General features: G+C 35.5%; 1 protein-coding gene, 1 long non-coding RNA gene and 1 pseudogene across 9 annotated transcripts in view; 2 read left to right on the top strand and 1 right to left on the bottom strand.

Moving 5' to 3' along the window:
- Positions 1 to 612: 612 nt before the first annotated feature.
- On the top strand, positions 613 to 15794 carry LOC132673083 (uncharacterized). Its single transcript, XR_009607860.1, has 3 exons — positions 613 to 700; positions 7654 to 7707; positions 15567 to 15794. It is a non-coding gene; the product is annotated as an uncharacterized LOC132673083 (long non-coding RNA).
- Positions 11440 to 11618, top strand: LOC132673909 (U2 spliceosomal RNA; annotated as a pseudogene).
- Positions 15066 to 16727, bottom strand: part of PTPN4 (protein tyrosine phosphatase non-receptor type 4) — a 217401-nt gene continuing 215739 nt past the window's right edge. For all 8 annotated transcript variants that reach the window (XM_060625472.2, XM_060625474.2, XM_060625476.2 and 5 more), the window contains one exon: positions 15066 to 15997. In XM_060625472.2, the coding sequence (XP_060481455.1) occupies positions 15911 to 15997 (87 nt within the window). In that variant the 3' untranslated portion in view covers positions 15066 to 15910. The remainder of the gene's footprint in view (positions 15998 to 16727) is intronic.

Here is a 16727-nt window from a genome sequence, read left to right as displayed (position 1 = left end):
ACATGCCCCTTTCCTTTATTCTTGAAGAGTATTTTTGCCGGATATAAAATTCTTGGTTGATACATTTTCCCCCAATATCTTAAATGTTATCCCACAGCCTGATGACTTCCATCATTTCTAGTTAGCTGTTGATCTTACTTAAGATCCTTGTACCTGGTGAGTTCTTTTTCTCTTGCTGCTTTCAAAATTCTTTGTCTTTGGGTTTCAACAATTTGATTATAATGTATCTCAGTGTGTGTACCTTTTAATTTTATCCTGCTTCAAGTTTGTCAAACTTTTGGGGCATGTGTATTCATGTATATCCTCAGTTTTGCAAAATGTTCAGCTGTTACAGTCGTGCCCCCCATCTGCGGGGGATACATTCTAAGACTAACTGATGCCTAAAGCCATGGATAGTACCAAACCGTCTACATACTACATCTTTTTGTATACATGCATACTTAGGACAAGGTTTAATTTACAAATTAGGCACAGTAAGACATGAATAATAACTAGTAATAAAATAAAACAATTATAGTAATATACTGTAATGAAAGTTATGAGAATGTGGTCTCTCAAAATGTCTTATTGTACTGTACTCACCCTTATTCTTGTGATGATGACAAACACAGGCATTGTGACATAGTGTTTGGCTCCTATGGACCCTCTGATGATATGTCAGGAGGAGGATCATCTGTTTCCGGACCACAGTTTACCACAGGTAACTGAAGCCATGGAAAATGAAACCATGGATAAGGGGGGACTACTGTATTTCAAATATATTCTCAGCCAATTTTCTTTCTTCTCTATCTGAAGTCCTTTAATGCTTGTGTTGGTATGTTTTGTGGTATACCACGGGTCCCTCAGATTGTTTTCCCCTTTGCTCTTTTTTCTTTCTCCTCCTTACACTAAATAATTTCAATTGTCTTATCTTCAAGTCACTGATCCTTTTTTCTGGCTACCCGCACCTGTTATGGAACCCCTGTAGTGGGTTTTCTTTTCAGTTATTTTACTCTGCCATTCCAGAATTTGTTTTTTTAATATTTATTTAAGTAATCTCTACATTCAACAAGGTGCTCAAACCCACAACCCCCAAGACCAAGAGATGCATCTGTACTAATTGAGCCAGCCAGGTAACCCTGTTTTGGTTCAAGTCTCATTTTGTTCATACATGATTTTCCTGGTTTCTTTCAGTTCCTGCCCATGGTTTCCTTTAGCCCATTGAACATATCTAAGACGGTTGATTTCACATCTTTGACTAATAATTCTACCGTGTGGACTTCCTTGAAGATGATTTCCATCCAATTCTTTTTCTTTCCCCTGTGAATGGGCCATATTTTCCTATTTATTGTAATTGTATTACAAATAATAACATCATAAAGAATAATTTTATTCTTTGTTGAGAAGTGGACATTTTGAGTATTAGGTGGTGAGAACTCTGAAAAACAAATTTCCCCATTCCTTAGGAAATACTGAGTCCTGGGGCACCTGGGTGGCTCAGTCAGTTCTAAGTGTCTGACCTCAGGTCAACTCATGATCTCACGGTTTGTGGGTTCGAGCCCCACGTTGGGCTCTGTGCTGATAGCTCACAGCTCTGAGCCTGAAACCTGCTTCGGATTCTGTGTCTCCCTCTATCTGCTCTGTCCCCACTCTGTCTCTATCTCTCAAAAATAAAGAAACAGTCAAGACAGTAAAAATGAAAGAGAAAGAAAGAAAGAAAGAGAAAGGAAGAAAGAGAAAGAAAGAAAGAAAGAAAGAAAGAAAGAAAGAAAGAAAGAGAAAGAAAGAAAGAAAGAAAGAAAGAAAGAAAGAAAGAAAGAAAGAAAGAAAAGGAATTACTGAGTTTTGCTTGTTGAGGTCTGGAGTTATTTGTAACTTTTCCAAAATATTTTTGCAAAGTGTGTATTCCTTTCTGTCTATATGGTCACTTACGTTTCTATTCTGTTACTCTGTGGCAGCCAGTGACCTGACAAATATTGTTGTAAGGTCTGTCTTTCAAGAGGGGGAGGGGGAACCAAGTACTGTTCTTATCCCCTGGGAGCAGCTTTAGCCCACTGGGATTGAAACAATAGAAACCAGCCTCTGTCCTGGCCTCTCGATCAAAAGCAGCAATCCCCAATCAGAACCCACAAATCTCGATACTTGGAAGACAAGGTTCTTATTGCCCACTCTGGCTCCAGCAAGCCACACCCGAAGCACAGGTAGCTATCTTCACTGCTGCCTGCTATAAGGATGGGATATGGTAGTTGCTACCACATGAAAGGCTGAAACTTACCAAAACTTACCAGTCTCGTTACCAACAATCTATCTCCTAGATGCTGCAAATATTCCAGCTGGATCCAGAACTCCAAAATAGTGACTCCAGAGAGTCTCTGCAAGCCAAATTAGTTGTTTAAGTGGAAGGATGGATTCCTGGAACTTCCTACACCATCTTCCAAGACATCACTCCCAACTGGTTCTTTAAAAAAAAAAACTTCTGCTTGGGGCACTTGGGTGGCTCAGTTGGTTAAGTATATGTCTCTTGATTTCGGCTCAGGTCATGATCTCACTGTTTGTGAGTTCAAGCCCCACACTGGGCTCCATGCTGACAGCGCAGAGCCTGCTTGGGATTCTCTCTCTCTGCTCCTCCTTATCCCTATGTTTTCTTCTACATCCATAGGCATATTGATCCTACTTCCTACATGTTTCATTGTCCTTTTGTTCTGGTCAATCTTCACCATTTCCAAGACTAAGTGGTTTTTCTCCACTGGGTCATACTTCCTTGCGTCTTCTTGTCTATAGTAATTTTTTGTTGGCTGCCAAACATGATACATTTTATTTTCTACAATAGTATTTTTGTTTTAAATGTTTATTTATTTTTAAGAGAGAGAGGGAGACAGAGAATCCGAAGCAGGCTCCAGGCTCTGAGCTGTCAGCGCAGAGACTGACACAGAGCTCACACTCATGACCTGTGAGATCATGACCTGAGCAGAAGTTGATGCCTAACCAACTGAGCTACCCAGGGACCACTTGAGTGGTATTTTTTAAATGGCCTTTACCCATTAGGCAGTTAAGTAACTTGTGAATTAGTTTGATCATTTTGAAACTTGTTTTAAAACCTTTGAACTGAGTTTAGAGTAGCTTTTACCCTCCAACTTGGTTAGCCTCACTTCTAAACTTTGGGCTTTCCTGAGTTTTTGCTGACATCCTCTTATCTTCAAAGAGGCTTCTCCTCGGTGCCTAAAAGAAACTCGAATTATTCTCATCCTCGTGGCCAGCCCTGGGAATATTCCTCCTACAACTTGGTAATTGTTTTTCCTCAGAAGTTTGTCTTCTTCATGAGGTTTTAGCACATGCAAAGATTAATATTCCATCTAAGACTCAGAGTGACTCCTATGTAAATTTACTGAAATCTTTATATCGTTTCCTCCTCCTTGGAACGTTGCTTCATACCTTCTAACAGCCCCAGCTTCCCAAAACTCTGACACCTGTCTCCCCAAGTAGCAAGATTACCAGTCTTGTTTGGGCTTCATATGCCTGCATCAGCTTATAAATTATCTCCACAAAGAAAACCTGGCTTATGGGAAGGCTCACTCACCTCTCTTGATCTTTTCCCAGGAATTACAGTCTTAATGGACTTTTCCTGATATTGCAAACGTTTTTTCCTATTATTTTGTTCAATTTTCCAGTTGTTTACACAGGAGGCTGACTCTGGGCCCTATTGCTTCCTCATGCTCAGACGCGGAAGTCCAAATAGCTTTTTGTTGTTTAAATGGACCAAGTTGCAAAACAGAAAGGACCTGAATGGACAATTCACCAAGAAAGAAACATGCATGGCCAAGAAGCATATAAAAAGATATTCAAATTTGCAAATCACATTTTATATATGTCTTATTACATGAGAAAATATAAGAGTCATGATATCCACCAAGGGTGGAGACACAGACACATTACTGATGAGGTGGTAAAGTGATGGAAGTATAGTTTTGGAAGCCAATTTTGACAGTATCAGTAAAAACTTTCAGGTATACTTAACATATTCAGCAATTCCACTCCTCGATATTTACTCAGAAACGAAAGCATGTGTTCACAAGCATACTTGTACAGGAATGTTCACAGCATTTTTACTGATAAAACCCCCCAAATCAAGAATGTCTCCAAGCCCAGCTACCCATGAAAAGGAGGCCGATAAGCAAACTATTAATATATTTAACTACTTACCAAATAAAAACCAAACCGATGAATCTCAGAAATTTTGACTAAAACGAGTCTTAGAATATACATATAAATTGCATGTATGAAAAATTCTAGGACAGGCTATTCTAATCTCTAAGAATCAGTATACTCACTGCCTCTAGTAATGTTGTAGGTTGTATTCTGTCCACCCCCCACAAAAGACATTTTGAAGTCCTAACTGCCAGTACCTCAGGATGTAACTTTATTTGGAAATAGGGTCATTGCAGACAAAACTAAGATGAGGTGGTGCTGGAGTAGCATGGGCCTCTAATCCAATATAGCTGGTTTCCTCACAGAACAATGTCCATGCTAAGATGGACTTTTGGAGTGGTTAAATTTAAAAGCCAAAGAAGGTCCAAGGCTACCTGAAGCTAAGAAAGACACACGAAGAGATCCTTCCCTAGCACCCTCCGGGGGTGGGTGCATGGCCCTGATAACATTCTGAGTTTGGATTCTGGACTCTAGAACTGTAAGACAATAGATTCCTGTCGTTTTAAGGCACCCAGTTCGTGGTACTTTGTTAGGGTAGCCCCAGGAAGCTAACGAAGGGAAGGAAGGTAAGGGTAGTAATGGCCTGGGAAGGGAAAAGGAGACTCTCTCAAGTGATGAAAATGTTCTGTATCAAATCCTTATGTAGGTTTTTTCCTCCTTTCTTTTTTCTTAAGATTTTGGAGCCTCTGGGGTGGCTCAGTCGTTAAGCCTCTGACTCTTGATTTCACCTCAGGTCATGACCTCACAGTTCCAGAGACGGAGTCCTGTATGGGGCTCTGCGCTCACCTTGCAGAACCTGCTTGGGATTCTCTCTCTCCTCCCTTACCCCTCCCCAATTGTGCGCCCAAGCTCTCTCTCTCTCAAAACAAATAAACTTAAAAAAAAAAAAAAAGACTTTGTTTTTAAGTACTCTCTACACCTAACGGGAAGCTCAAACTAACAACCCAGAGACCAAGAGTCCGTCTCTACTGACTGAGCCAGCCAGGCGCCCTCCCCGTTCTTTCTTTTTTAACTGAAATAGAATTGACATACAACATATTAATTTCAGATATACAACATGATTTGACATTTGTATAATGATCACCACATTAAGTCTAGTTACCATCTGACAACCTATGCAGTTAAAAATTTTTTCTTGTGGTAAGAATTTTTAAGATTTACTTTCTCACCAACTTTCAAATTTGAAATGCAGTATTATTGACTAAAATCAATATGATATACACTACATCCCACTGACTCATTTTATAATTGGAAGTTTGTACCTCTTGATCCCCATGGGGGTTTGACTTTCATAGAAATATGCATTCATTAAAACTTACTGAATGGTAGACTTAATATTTATTTTACTGATAAAAACGTTATGTCAAAAAGAGATAATTGTTGAAGATTAGAGATACGTGAGCTGAAGTGCTCAGGGGTCAAGTGTACAGATGTGGGCAACATCATTTTATGAAGTGCATAAAAGATGTATTGATGGATTGAGAGATGCTTAGGTAGATGGACAAGTCATAAGACAAATATAGCAAGATGGTAATTACAGAATCTAGGGGATGAGTATATGGATGTTAACTTCAATTCTTTCAATTTTCTGTATGTTTGAATATTTTTATATATTCAAAATATATTATGTTGGGGGGAATTTTATAGATAATTGACCCATATGTACAAGTATAATTTAAAAGGGAATATATAAAAGGCTATCATAATTTTTAATAGCAAACTTAAAAACTGTCTAAATATTCGAGAGGAATTTTTACATACAGTAGAAACTGTATCTGATGGTACCAAAACTAATGGTTAGTTGGTTAATTGAAAAGCCATTTAAAGGAGAGAGAAAAATACAAGCATTTTGTTTTAGCTTAGGACAAAAAATGCATTTTTATCTGTGATTCTTTTTTATGTAGGAACAAGGTTTTACTTTTACTTTGGGTTTGAGCCCAATTATAGTCCCTGAGTCTCTGTTGCAAAAAACAGACCCCAAGTGTGGCATCTATTTTTTTCTGTCTCTCAAATGCATCATCTTTTGTTAGTCTCTCATAATCGTCTCGCTAATACCTATTTTAAATAATTTTTAAAGAATTTGATGAAGTTTTAATGACACCTTTATAAGGGTTTTGCAAAAATCCAACCCTCCTGCTTTTCACATGCACATTTCACTGGCTTATGTAGCACATAATTAAATGGTATCAGAAAGATAAATTTGCATATATAGGTTAGCAAATAAATACAGCTGATTTTAGGAAGCTTACTACTTTAATTGGAACCCCAAGAGTTCTGGCATGACTCAGAGCAGTCAGTGGTGGCAAGGGGAGAACAAGAGGGGAAAACAGAGTGCCAGTCTACAGAGTGGGTTACTTAGAAGGTGGTTAAGAGAGCTTCTGTCACAGATGGAATGTTAATAGAGGATTAGAGTCAAGCTTTTGCAGGTATACCCCAAACTCCGAAGTCACGAAGAAGACTGATACATTGTTGATAAAAGTATTAAAAATATTATCATGTCCCCCCAACACCCTAGAAGAATAAAGTCAAAGAACACCGTAAGAAAAAAGGTTTGCAATATATAAACACATGACTGTCAAGTGACTAATTTCTTTAATTTCCAACATCTCATATGAATAGAACATTAAACAACCTGATATAAAAATAAGCAAAGGATATCAATATGGAATTTTGAGAACAAGAAATACAAAAGATCAATAAAGATATGAAAATCTACTTAACTTCCTCACAGAAGAAATGCATTGTCAAAAGATAATTTCATTTATAAGATGAGCAAGTTTGATATCAGTTCTAATAAAAATGTGGGGAAACAGACATTCTCATATGCTTTGATGGAACCATAAGCTGATATAAACTTCTCCAAGAACAATTAGACAATATTTATTAAAATTTCAAAATGCAGGTGCCCTATGATCTAGCAACTTTGCTGGTAGAAATTTACCCTACGTTTATGCTTATAATGATTAAAGAAAATATTTGCAAAAGGAGGTTCAATAGAGCATTGCTTGTACAGTATGAACTGGAAACAAGGTAAGTGTGCATTAGGAAATTAAATTACGGTATATCCATAGGATGGAGTACAAGGCAGTGATTGAGAAGAATGAGGTAGACCTGAATATGCTGATATGGAAGTATTTCCAGGGTGACAAAGCACTGCAGAATATATTGTACGATCCCTCTGACATTAACAAAATGTATATGTACTTACAAATGCATACACACACATTTCCCCCCAGAGGAAAATACAAGAAATTGAATAGAAGTTGTCATCGGTTTGAGGGAGACTACTCTTAGGGGTAGGTCAGAGGCTTTTACACCTCCTTGTGAATCTTCCTTATACTGTTTGAATTTCTATTATTATGTACGTGAGAATAATCATGGCATAATCATAAATCTTTATCTTTGCCTTCATTTTTTAGATACGAAATTACTTAAATATTAATTTTTTAGGAAATTATTTTCTTTCAGATGAAAGATGGCATACTTCAACTGCATTTGGGGAAGACACAAGGCGCGCTGAATGTAGGTACAGAAAGGTCCCTTATTTTGATTGACAAGATCTTAGGTCAGGAATACCAGAAGAGGGGCTGGTGCTGGGAGGAGAGAGGAGTCAAGCAGTGGCTGAAGTGAAGGAAGAACATTTCCTTATTCTTTAATCCTCTAAGTCCCTTTTAGTTCCTTACTTAATCTCCTCACCCCTCCCCAAACACAGCCACTCGTGAAACAGAAATTCTAGAAATAAAGTTTGCACTTAGCATTCTCCCAGTCCCTTCGGATCCCCCATTAATGAATACAACCACTGTCAGAAAAGCCCAACAACAAAAAATAATCTTCAAAACTCCTATACTTTAAATTACTAAAGCACATCTTTATTTTGCAATTGAACAATTAAAAGTCACAGCTAGAGTTTTTTCACGTCTGTACCTGAACAACTATTTCTCAATCAAAATGAAATATGGCCAACAAAATATGTGTAATAGCATTGCACGTAACAGAAGTTGCTCTTAGGACTAAAACAGTTTTAATGTAAATCAGCATTTTAATCCTGTCTGATGTTAGTATTCATAGATTTTTTTTTACATGAATAAACTTCAGGAATTCTAGTTTTTCACTGAAATTAAAACAAATACACAGGCTTTTCAAGCATACAGTAAGCTGCAGTGACAAATGCAGAGCGCTGATTTCAAATTATCCCGTGTTGACCAAATTCAAGCTTATACATTTTAAACGAACCCTAAGCTTCTTTGCCTCTTAATTGTGGAAACAAACCATATGGAAAGAGCTATTTTTGTGAAATGGGGAAAGAGAGTTAATTTTAAAAATTAAGGGGCTAATTCCATTTTGCTACTAGTTCAGTACAATCAAACGTGAAATGACAGCAGAAATGCAAAATCATATTTTAATAACGAAATAAACTAGATTTTTAACTAAGTGACTTTTCGCCCTTCATATTTACATATAGCACCTGTTACAAGAAAAAAAATCCCAAATTAATACACCCTCTACATAGAAATAATTCTTTGTAAAACTAATACTTAAAAATATCACTGATGAGTATATAGTAAATTGTCCTAAAATTAAGCCTACACTGTAGAAAATAAAGACTAGCTTTTCTTACTTGAAAAGATAACAATATGGATTGTAACTGCAATGTCCTGATGCTTTAAGAACACTGGGTTGGACAGTTTTTTGTTTTTTTTCCAAGCACACATACTCTAATGAGATAAAATGAAAACAGCTTAATGTAAACTGTTTTTAGTGTCTTAAATCCTGTCCCTTGACACGTATATAAAGTATCAGGACTTTGCCCTCTTCAACTTACTTGTGGTGCGGTATTGACTTAACCCCTACCTACCACTTAAAACCAAACAAGTGGATTTCCAAGTATTCATGTCATGTAGGAAAATTCAAAGCAGAAAGGATTATTGTAAACCAAACCTGGTTGAAGCTAGCTGAGAGCACCCAGAGTCCAGCTGGATAGTCAACTGGGTAGGCTTCACTGTACTAAATTAATTACAGAAAAGTGGCAAAGCTAAAACCACACAAATTACCTTTTAAATATCAAATGACCAGGAGATCATTGTAAAGCACTGAACTTGGGTCCAATCCAATGAGTTCTACATACTAATCCACTAAAGTTTTTCCATATTTACAAAACTCCTAGGATAGATTTTATTTTTAAATGTATAAATTAAGTCAGTAGTAAGCATGAAATAAAGTGCTACTATTTAAAATTCAAGAAGTCAATTTCAGCATTGAAATTTGACCTACTCTACAGGATATAAGAAAGACTGAATAATCTTGTGAACTCACTAAAGGGTTGGAAAAGATGGGTGCCAGAGAATCCCAGAATTGGATTGAAATGTTCTTGCCAGGGAAGGCAAGGAACTGCAACACAATTCAGGAGTAAAAACTAAAAAGCTTCTTTTAAATAAAAGGTAAAATGGGCTCAATTGTGACTACAGTGAATTTGGGGAAATCAAACATCAGCACCTATTTCTGTCTAAGATGGTAAACTGGGCTGATCCTCCTTGACGATGTCATGGTGATAATTTCATTTAGCAAGGTGGCATTTCGGTTAAAGTTACAAGTAATATTTGTTACATTTTGGAAACTCTCAGGGTTGAGGGGGCCTGATATTAATCTCTTAACCACTGTAAAACAAACAAACAAAAAAGCTAATGAAGAAAGGTATCACCTTATAGCTTCAGGGTATTTACTTCACAAAGACTGTAAGATGAAATTACTTTTCTGAAGTTGGATATACGGAAGCAGGAGTCAAAATAATGAAGGTCCCATTGAGTCAAGTGTAACAAGTGATGAATAATAAGTACTACCCTTTAAAAAGACTATTGAGCAAATCATGCCTAAAACATGGTAGGGTTTGTTGTTCAGCTGAATTAATAAATCCCTAAGCATCTAATACACCACTGTTACAGGTCAGAACTGGGCTCAGTGGTCTTACCTGTCCAAGATACTGATCATAAGAAGGCAAAACTATTTGTCAGGGGCCTCTGCACATATTTACTATAGTGGATCTGATGCACAGATTTCTGGCGTCACCAAAGTCACACTCACAACGATGTCCTCATTTGTGGCTGCCACATTGACAAAGCCTGAGAACTTTCCTTCATGGTAAACACATGCAGCAGAATGTTTACCCTCACACAAAAACACCCTTCCACACTCCAGAAGTCTAGAATTCAATTGTTTTACACTTAAAAATAGTAAGCACAAGTTTTCTTGAAATTTTCTATTCTAGAACTAAAACAAAACAGAATACAAAACAATGTATGTTATATCTGAAATATGCTTCAGTAATGATTGCTTGTTTATAATGAAAATTACAGTTTTCTTCTAAAATTGCATTTTATATAATGAAGTGGATGGAATACTCTTCCTTTCATTTTTTTTCAATCCCTTGCTGACTTTTGAAAACAAAGAGTTTCCTTAGAATCAAGTCATAATTCTAATAACATTTCAAAGATACATTCATATTTTTACAGCATGAAAGACATACAAGTATCATTTCCTTTTACACAATGAAGTAAAAGAAGTTAACAGTTTCAATCTTTTGTCCATAGAAAAATATTTTCTGTATCATTTACACAAGTAGGAAAATTCTACAGTGCTTAACTGAAACTTCCATGAGCACATCAAGGCTTTTAAACACTCTCATTCTCTTATTGGAAATTGTAAAAGGTTTCAGGAAGTTAAACGTTAGGACTTCCACCTAAAATTGTAGTCTTTAACTTGCAATATTGCTAATACCTTTCACTTCGTAAATTTAAAAAAAATTGCTTTTCTTCTTTATGCACTGAATCACATCTAGTCAATATTGATGGATTGCACCCCAGTAGATACTACTTGTGGCTGCCCACCGAGCTTGGACTGCTAAAATAAAAATAACAATGACTATAAAACTTTAGAAATCAATAGTAAATTGCAGTAGAAAAACATACAAATAAATAGCAGCAAATTTAGAAATGGAAACAGAAGTAACTATTTGGTGTTTACCCAGGACAACTTCACCAAGATTATGAAAATAAAATGTCTCATTTCTGGCTGATATAGGACTTGTTGGTTTTTGATACTATTGAGAGGCTTATGTACGAATTGCTACTAAGAATAAAGGAAGTTAGTATATAATAAAACAATTGTTGGTAACAGTTGCAGACATTGTAAAATAAGATGAACTCCCGAAATACAATTTAGGGATTAATTTCATGGGCTCTTTATAAAATTGCTGAACTTATCGCTTCTCGGCCTTTTGGCTAAGATCAAGTGTAAAATTGCTGAACTTCTCTATTAGTTCGCTCAAGAATGTTTTATTACTTGTATTCCTTTGTAGCTATACAATTCACTAAGAATTTTATAAACAGTTGCTATAACTTATGTTGTGATCACACTGAGACACCAATAAATCTGCCAACAGATCAGTAATTCTGATATCTGATAAAATCCAGTGGATTTTAACAACATGGCTATTTTACTTGGAAGAAACACCACACACACACAGACAGACAGACAGACACACACACACACACACACACACACACATGACTGCAGAAACTGGTTGAACAGCTAAAGTAAATGTGGGAAGTAAGCAATGATAATATGGTTACTTTGTTGATGTGGCATAAAAGCCAACTGTGTGCAACACAATTCATCTTTTTCATGTCATATTATTAAGAGATGTTTATTCCCACAACTACTTACCATAATATATTTACTCTAAGTGACTTAAGTGTAAATTTACCTAAACTACAAAATAAAAGAGATGTAAACATATCCCACCTTATTGTGGTATAAATAATTTTTATGAATTCAAAACTACTTTGGCAACCTTACTATCAGAATATCTTAAATATTCAAAACACAGGTATTAAATAGAACATTGTTAAAAATTCTTCTTTCTTTCTCCCTTCCTGATTAGATTATAAAATAAGTAATGCTTTAATTCTACTACATGTTCACATTATGAACATAAATTATTTGATTATAACTCGACATATATCCTAAATTCTAGTTCTATGTCTTAAGTGCTTTTAAAAAATTAGTCTTCTAGTTTACATTTCAGAATGTTTTTGTACTGCATGTGTTATCAGTCTAAACACTTCACAAAAGCTTATGTTCTATCAGAGAAGCATAACTAGCAAACTGAGTCAGGGTCCTAATTAGGATCACCTTTTAAAGCCTACTTATTTTCTAAATTAAGTTACATCTTCTAAGATCATAGTTATTAAGTGAAAACACTGCCTGAGTATAATTCTTGAGCTGAAACAGACTAAAATTCACAAGAATTTATGATCTATTCATATATGTTGCCTAAAATAATGGAGAAGGTGAGATTAGATAAAATCATTCAAGTTCCTTTCAGCTCTCAAGTTAAGAGTATTTCTAGTGGAGACAGAAGACTTTCACTCAAATACCTGATTAGACCTGACCAGACCTGCCAGCAGATTATAAACAACTCTATAGTTAAAATAATCCTTTACCTCTGTTTGTTACCATTAGCCTTTATGAAACACACAAATATATATAAACACACAAAAGTGTACATAGTAGTACTTGAAACCTTCAAGCAACTGTCTTAATGGCTTATCATACCTTCTTAAGTTTGAAGTCAGTTTTTATATATAAATTTTCTCTTTACTCTTAATCAAAATGAGCAACACCCCCCCCCCCCCAACTTGTGCTAGCAGGCCACACGAAGAAAATTATTTCTTAAGCTGTTTACTCTGCCTCTATTTTGAATGGATGTACTCATTTAACAAATACCACCAATTCTTCTTGTGAATGTAAAGTCTATTCCAAAATATTCCTCATGCTATGTACACAGTGCTGACACAAATCTGATGCTCAACAAAATCTGAAATGAACATGGTAAAACCACCTTAAATCAGAGAGGAAAGGTTTTCATAAACATTTATCATTTACAAAGCCCCTTGATTCACCAATATCTATTTCCACTTGTGAGAAGAACAGTAGCATTGATTTCTCTGCGGGCGGGGGGAGTGGGAGAGCAGAGGAGTTAACTGGAGGAAAGGGAGAGCAGTTCAGATACAAGAAATTTGACATTTTTATTACACAGTATTACATGGATATGAATGGAAAATCTAGACCTACTTGGCATATTAAAGCTGGGATTATTCCTAGAACCCTATTTAGATTGATGAACAGGTTAAAAATTCTTAGGTGTAACGGATAAAGTCTGATTTGTTGGGTGAACACAGAAGCTTATATAATTAGCATATCCATTTTAAGAAGCTCTGAAGGATAATTTGTTTTAAGATCCTAATAAATATGCCTTTAAAAAAGGATCTTTTCTGTACATAAAAATACTGACAGAGGGCAGCTCCCAGATGAAAAATCCATATATGAGAAATTTAAATGTAACTCTAGACTTCTAATATTTACCACTTAAAGACTGGAATTAATCATTTTAAAAGGCAGCAGTGCTCATTGCCAACAAAATTAGAGTTTATCTCAGAAGTGTAAACACACCTGTAAGTTAAAGAACATGCCAACCATGACATTTATCTGTTCATATCTATACAACTGCATTTTTTTAATCTTTTTAATCTATGGTTGTCATATTCTGTCCACACAGAATAGATTTTCATTTTAATTCAGATTAAAAACAACTGTCAAACAGCTATTAATTATGAAGACCCTCAACATGATTTTACTTGTTCACTTCTTATCATTATGTCATATAGCAGCCTAAATTATATTTATCTGTTGGTAGAAAATGGAATGTTCAAATAAGACTCTAGTTAGTTACTAATTTATACTGTCTTGGCTGTGAAATCCAGGGATAGGATAATTTCTCTTTGACATAAAGGTTATGTTTACTTTTCTCTTAAAAAATTAAAATATTTGAATATAATAATTTATCTGGTATCTTGGTTATCAATATTTAGGACTTAATTTCCTAAAATGTGTTATTATGGGTTCTGATTATCTGAAATAACATCACTTTGATTACACTGAAGATTTTTAAATGTGTATTTGTCTTCTCATACTGAACGGCATTTCACAATATCTACCATTCAAACTCTAAGTTTTATCAAGACTATACAGAAGTATTCAGAAACCATTAGTAAATGAATATTTTAACCACAATCCATATAAAACAAGTGTGTAATATAACATTTCAATAGGTGAGCAAATTTCCACTTATATTAAAACTGGGCAATTTTAAAGTTCTATCTCTCTGTAGACTTAAAAAAAAAGTCCTGAAGAGGAAAGGATACACATCCTTACAGGGAACCAGAGCCTCCATCAGGCTGACAAGCAAAACCCTCCGTATTAACATGCTTATAACTTAGTAAGTATATATAAACTGGGGTAATTTAATTGTACACAAATATGACAATAAACCCTCAATGCAGTTATTGAGGGATTACCTTTAGAAATAAGTCAAAAACGTTTCATTCCTCGTTCGAAGCATCCCAACCAACAGACTGGTGTGAGCAAAGCTTGATATGAACCGAAATAAATGCTTTAAGAATAATAATTTAGACAGTGATAGAAATAAATCACAACGAATTGCTCTAACTTTAGCTGAAAATATCAATATGTTTAACTTTAATATGCATATTAGGTGCCATTTCTAAAGTTAGGGATAAAATAAAGAGAAAATTTGAATAATAAAGCATCTTTTAACTTGAGCTGCTCAACTGTAACCCTTGTCCCTCAGGAAAGGAATGTGCAGATTTTCAATAATTCCATAGCAGCAGAACGCTCACTCAGTAGAACACAATTTATCTTTGCTTCTTGTGGCAAAATACAGGAATTGAGTAAGAAATAAAATTTCCATACCCTTCTTTGCGTAACTCTTCATACAAGAAGCTGTTTTTTTTAAATGCAAACTGATTCAAAATGCATAAAAATGTAAATGTACAATATACACACATACCTCCTAGTGGGGTCAAATGAGTGCCTTTTCATTAGACATACAAAGACGTCTCAAGGCACTTAAGGGGTTAAGACACAACGCATGCATTCCTTTACATCAAGTATGTGAAATCACATGATTTGGAATAAGCCAACCGTATGATAAATAGAAGTTACATTATTAAATTCAAGAAAACTTGTAGATTCATATTTATACTTTCTATAAGATGCTGGTAAATGGACACTGTGCAGCATTTCCTGGGAAAAGCAAATTCCATCTTTCTTCTCACGAACAGCAGGTCTCTACAGGGGAGTACGGGGAAAGATGTGCTGCATCCATAGGCAGTGTATTGGCTAATATTGAGAATGATATTGCTAAAATTTAAAAAATAAAAATCTGGTAATCAGTATAGTAAGTACATGAATCACTGGGAAACACCAGAGCTGACTCCTGATGTATACTTCTTTTTGCTTTCAAGATACAGGTGTATATCAGAGATGAGGAGAATTCTGAGCCTCATTTGTGGCAATTCTACCAGAAGGGGACTGCATGGCACCACCACAGATTTCATAAATTACCCTGAACATACTCAGTTATTCACTATTTGTTCGGAGCAAAGCATGAAATAGTCTTCAAACACATGAATTACAGATTTTGAGAGAGTGACATTGTTTAAACATAAAGTGCAACAGTGCTGAAGTTTTCAGTTTTTGTTAGTTCTTCATTGTTTTTGTCTAACTGCCATTTCCTGCGAGCAGAATTATGGCACAGTGAATAGAACAGAAAGCAGTTTTCCAACACATATCCCAGACTTATGCTTTCTTATTTATTTGATGACGTCGTTAAGGGTTTAACAAATCCTTCTTCATAAACTTTCAAAATAGCTTCACATACAAATCTGTATTGACTCTGAAAAAGAGAAAGGACAGAACTGATCAGAAAGACTAGAAAACAACAACAACAACAACAACAACAACAACTTCACTTTACTTGCTTATAAAGGAAATGCAAAGTAAAACCGCACAGAGATACCATTTTTCACCAACACAAAGGCAAAAAATAAAAAGGTCTGACAACGTATTTTGTTGGCAACACTCACTCATACATTGCTAGTAGGGATGTAAAATACTACAATTTGGCAGCATCTAAAAAATTACATTAATTTACCTTTCACCCATTAATCCCACTTGTAGGAATCTATCCGAAAGATAAACCAGAAAAAGAAATTGAAAACATATATTCAGAAATAAGTCTATTCACCACTGGATTATTTTTAATAACACAGAGTAGGAACAATCCTAATGGCTACCAGGAAGGAACTGGGTGGCACATCCTCACAGGGGAATACTATGTGGTGAAGGGCTGAAGGGGAAGGAATGAAAGTCTACCGATCACTATAAAATGATTCCAGAGTACTAAGTTAAAACAGCATGGCAGAGAAAAGTGCACACAATGTATTCTCTTTATAACAGAAAGAGGGTGACTACAAATGTCCATCTCAATATATATGTTATACAAAGGGGAAGGACAAATCATTAAAAACATAGTCTCCTATGAAGAGACAGAGGGAATAGAGTGCAGGAGAGGGGTAGAGATTAGATTTCACTGGATATACCTCCTCCTTCTATAGATTTTACTT

The sequence above is a fragment of the Panthera onca genome, chromosome C1 (genome assembly GCF_046562875.1).
Source record: "Panthera onca isolate mPanOnc1 chromosome C1, mPanOnc1 haplotype 2, whole genome shotgun sequence".
NCBI classification, from domain to species: domain Eukaryota; kingdom Metazoa; phylum Chordata; class Mammalia; order Carnivora; family Felidae; genus Panthera; species Panthera onca.
The sequence above is the reverse complement of the archived record's forward strand: the minus strand, read 5'-3'. Positions and strand labels throughout refer to the sequence as shown.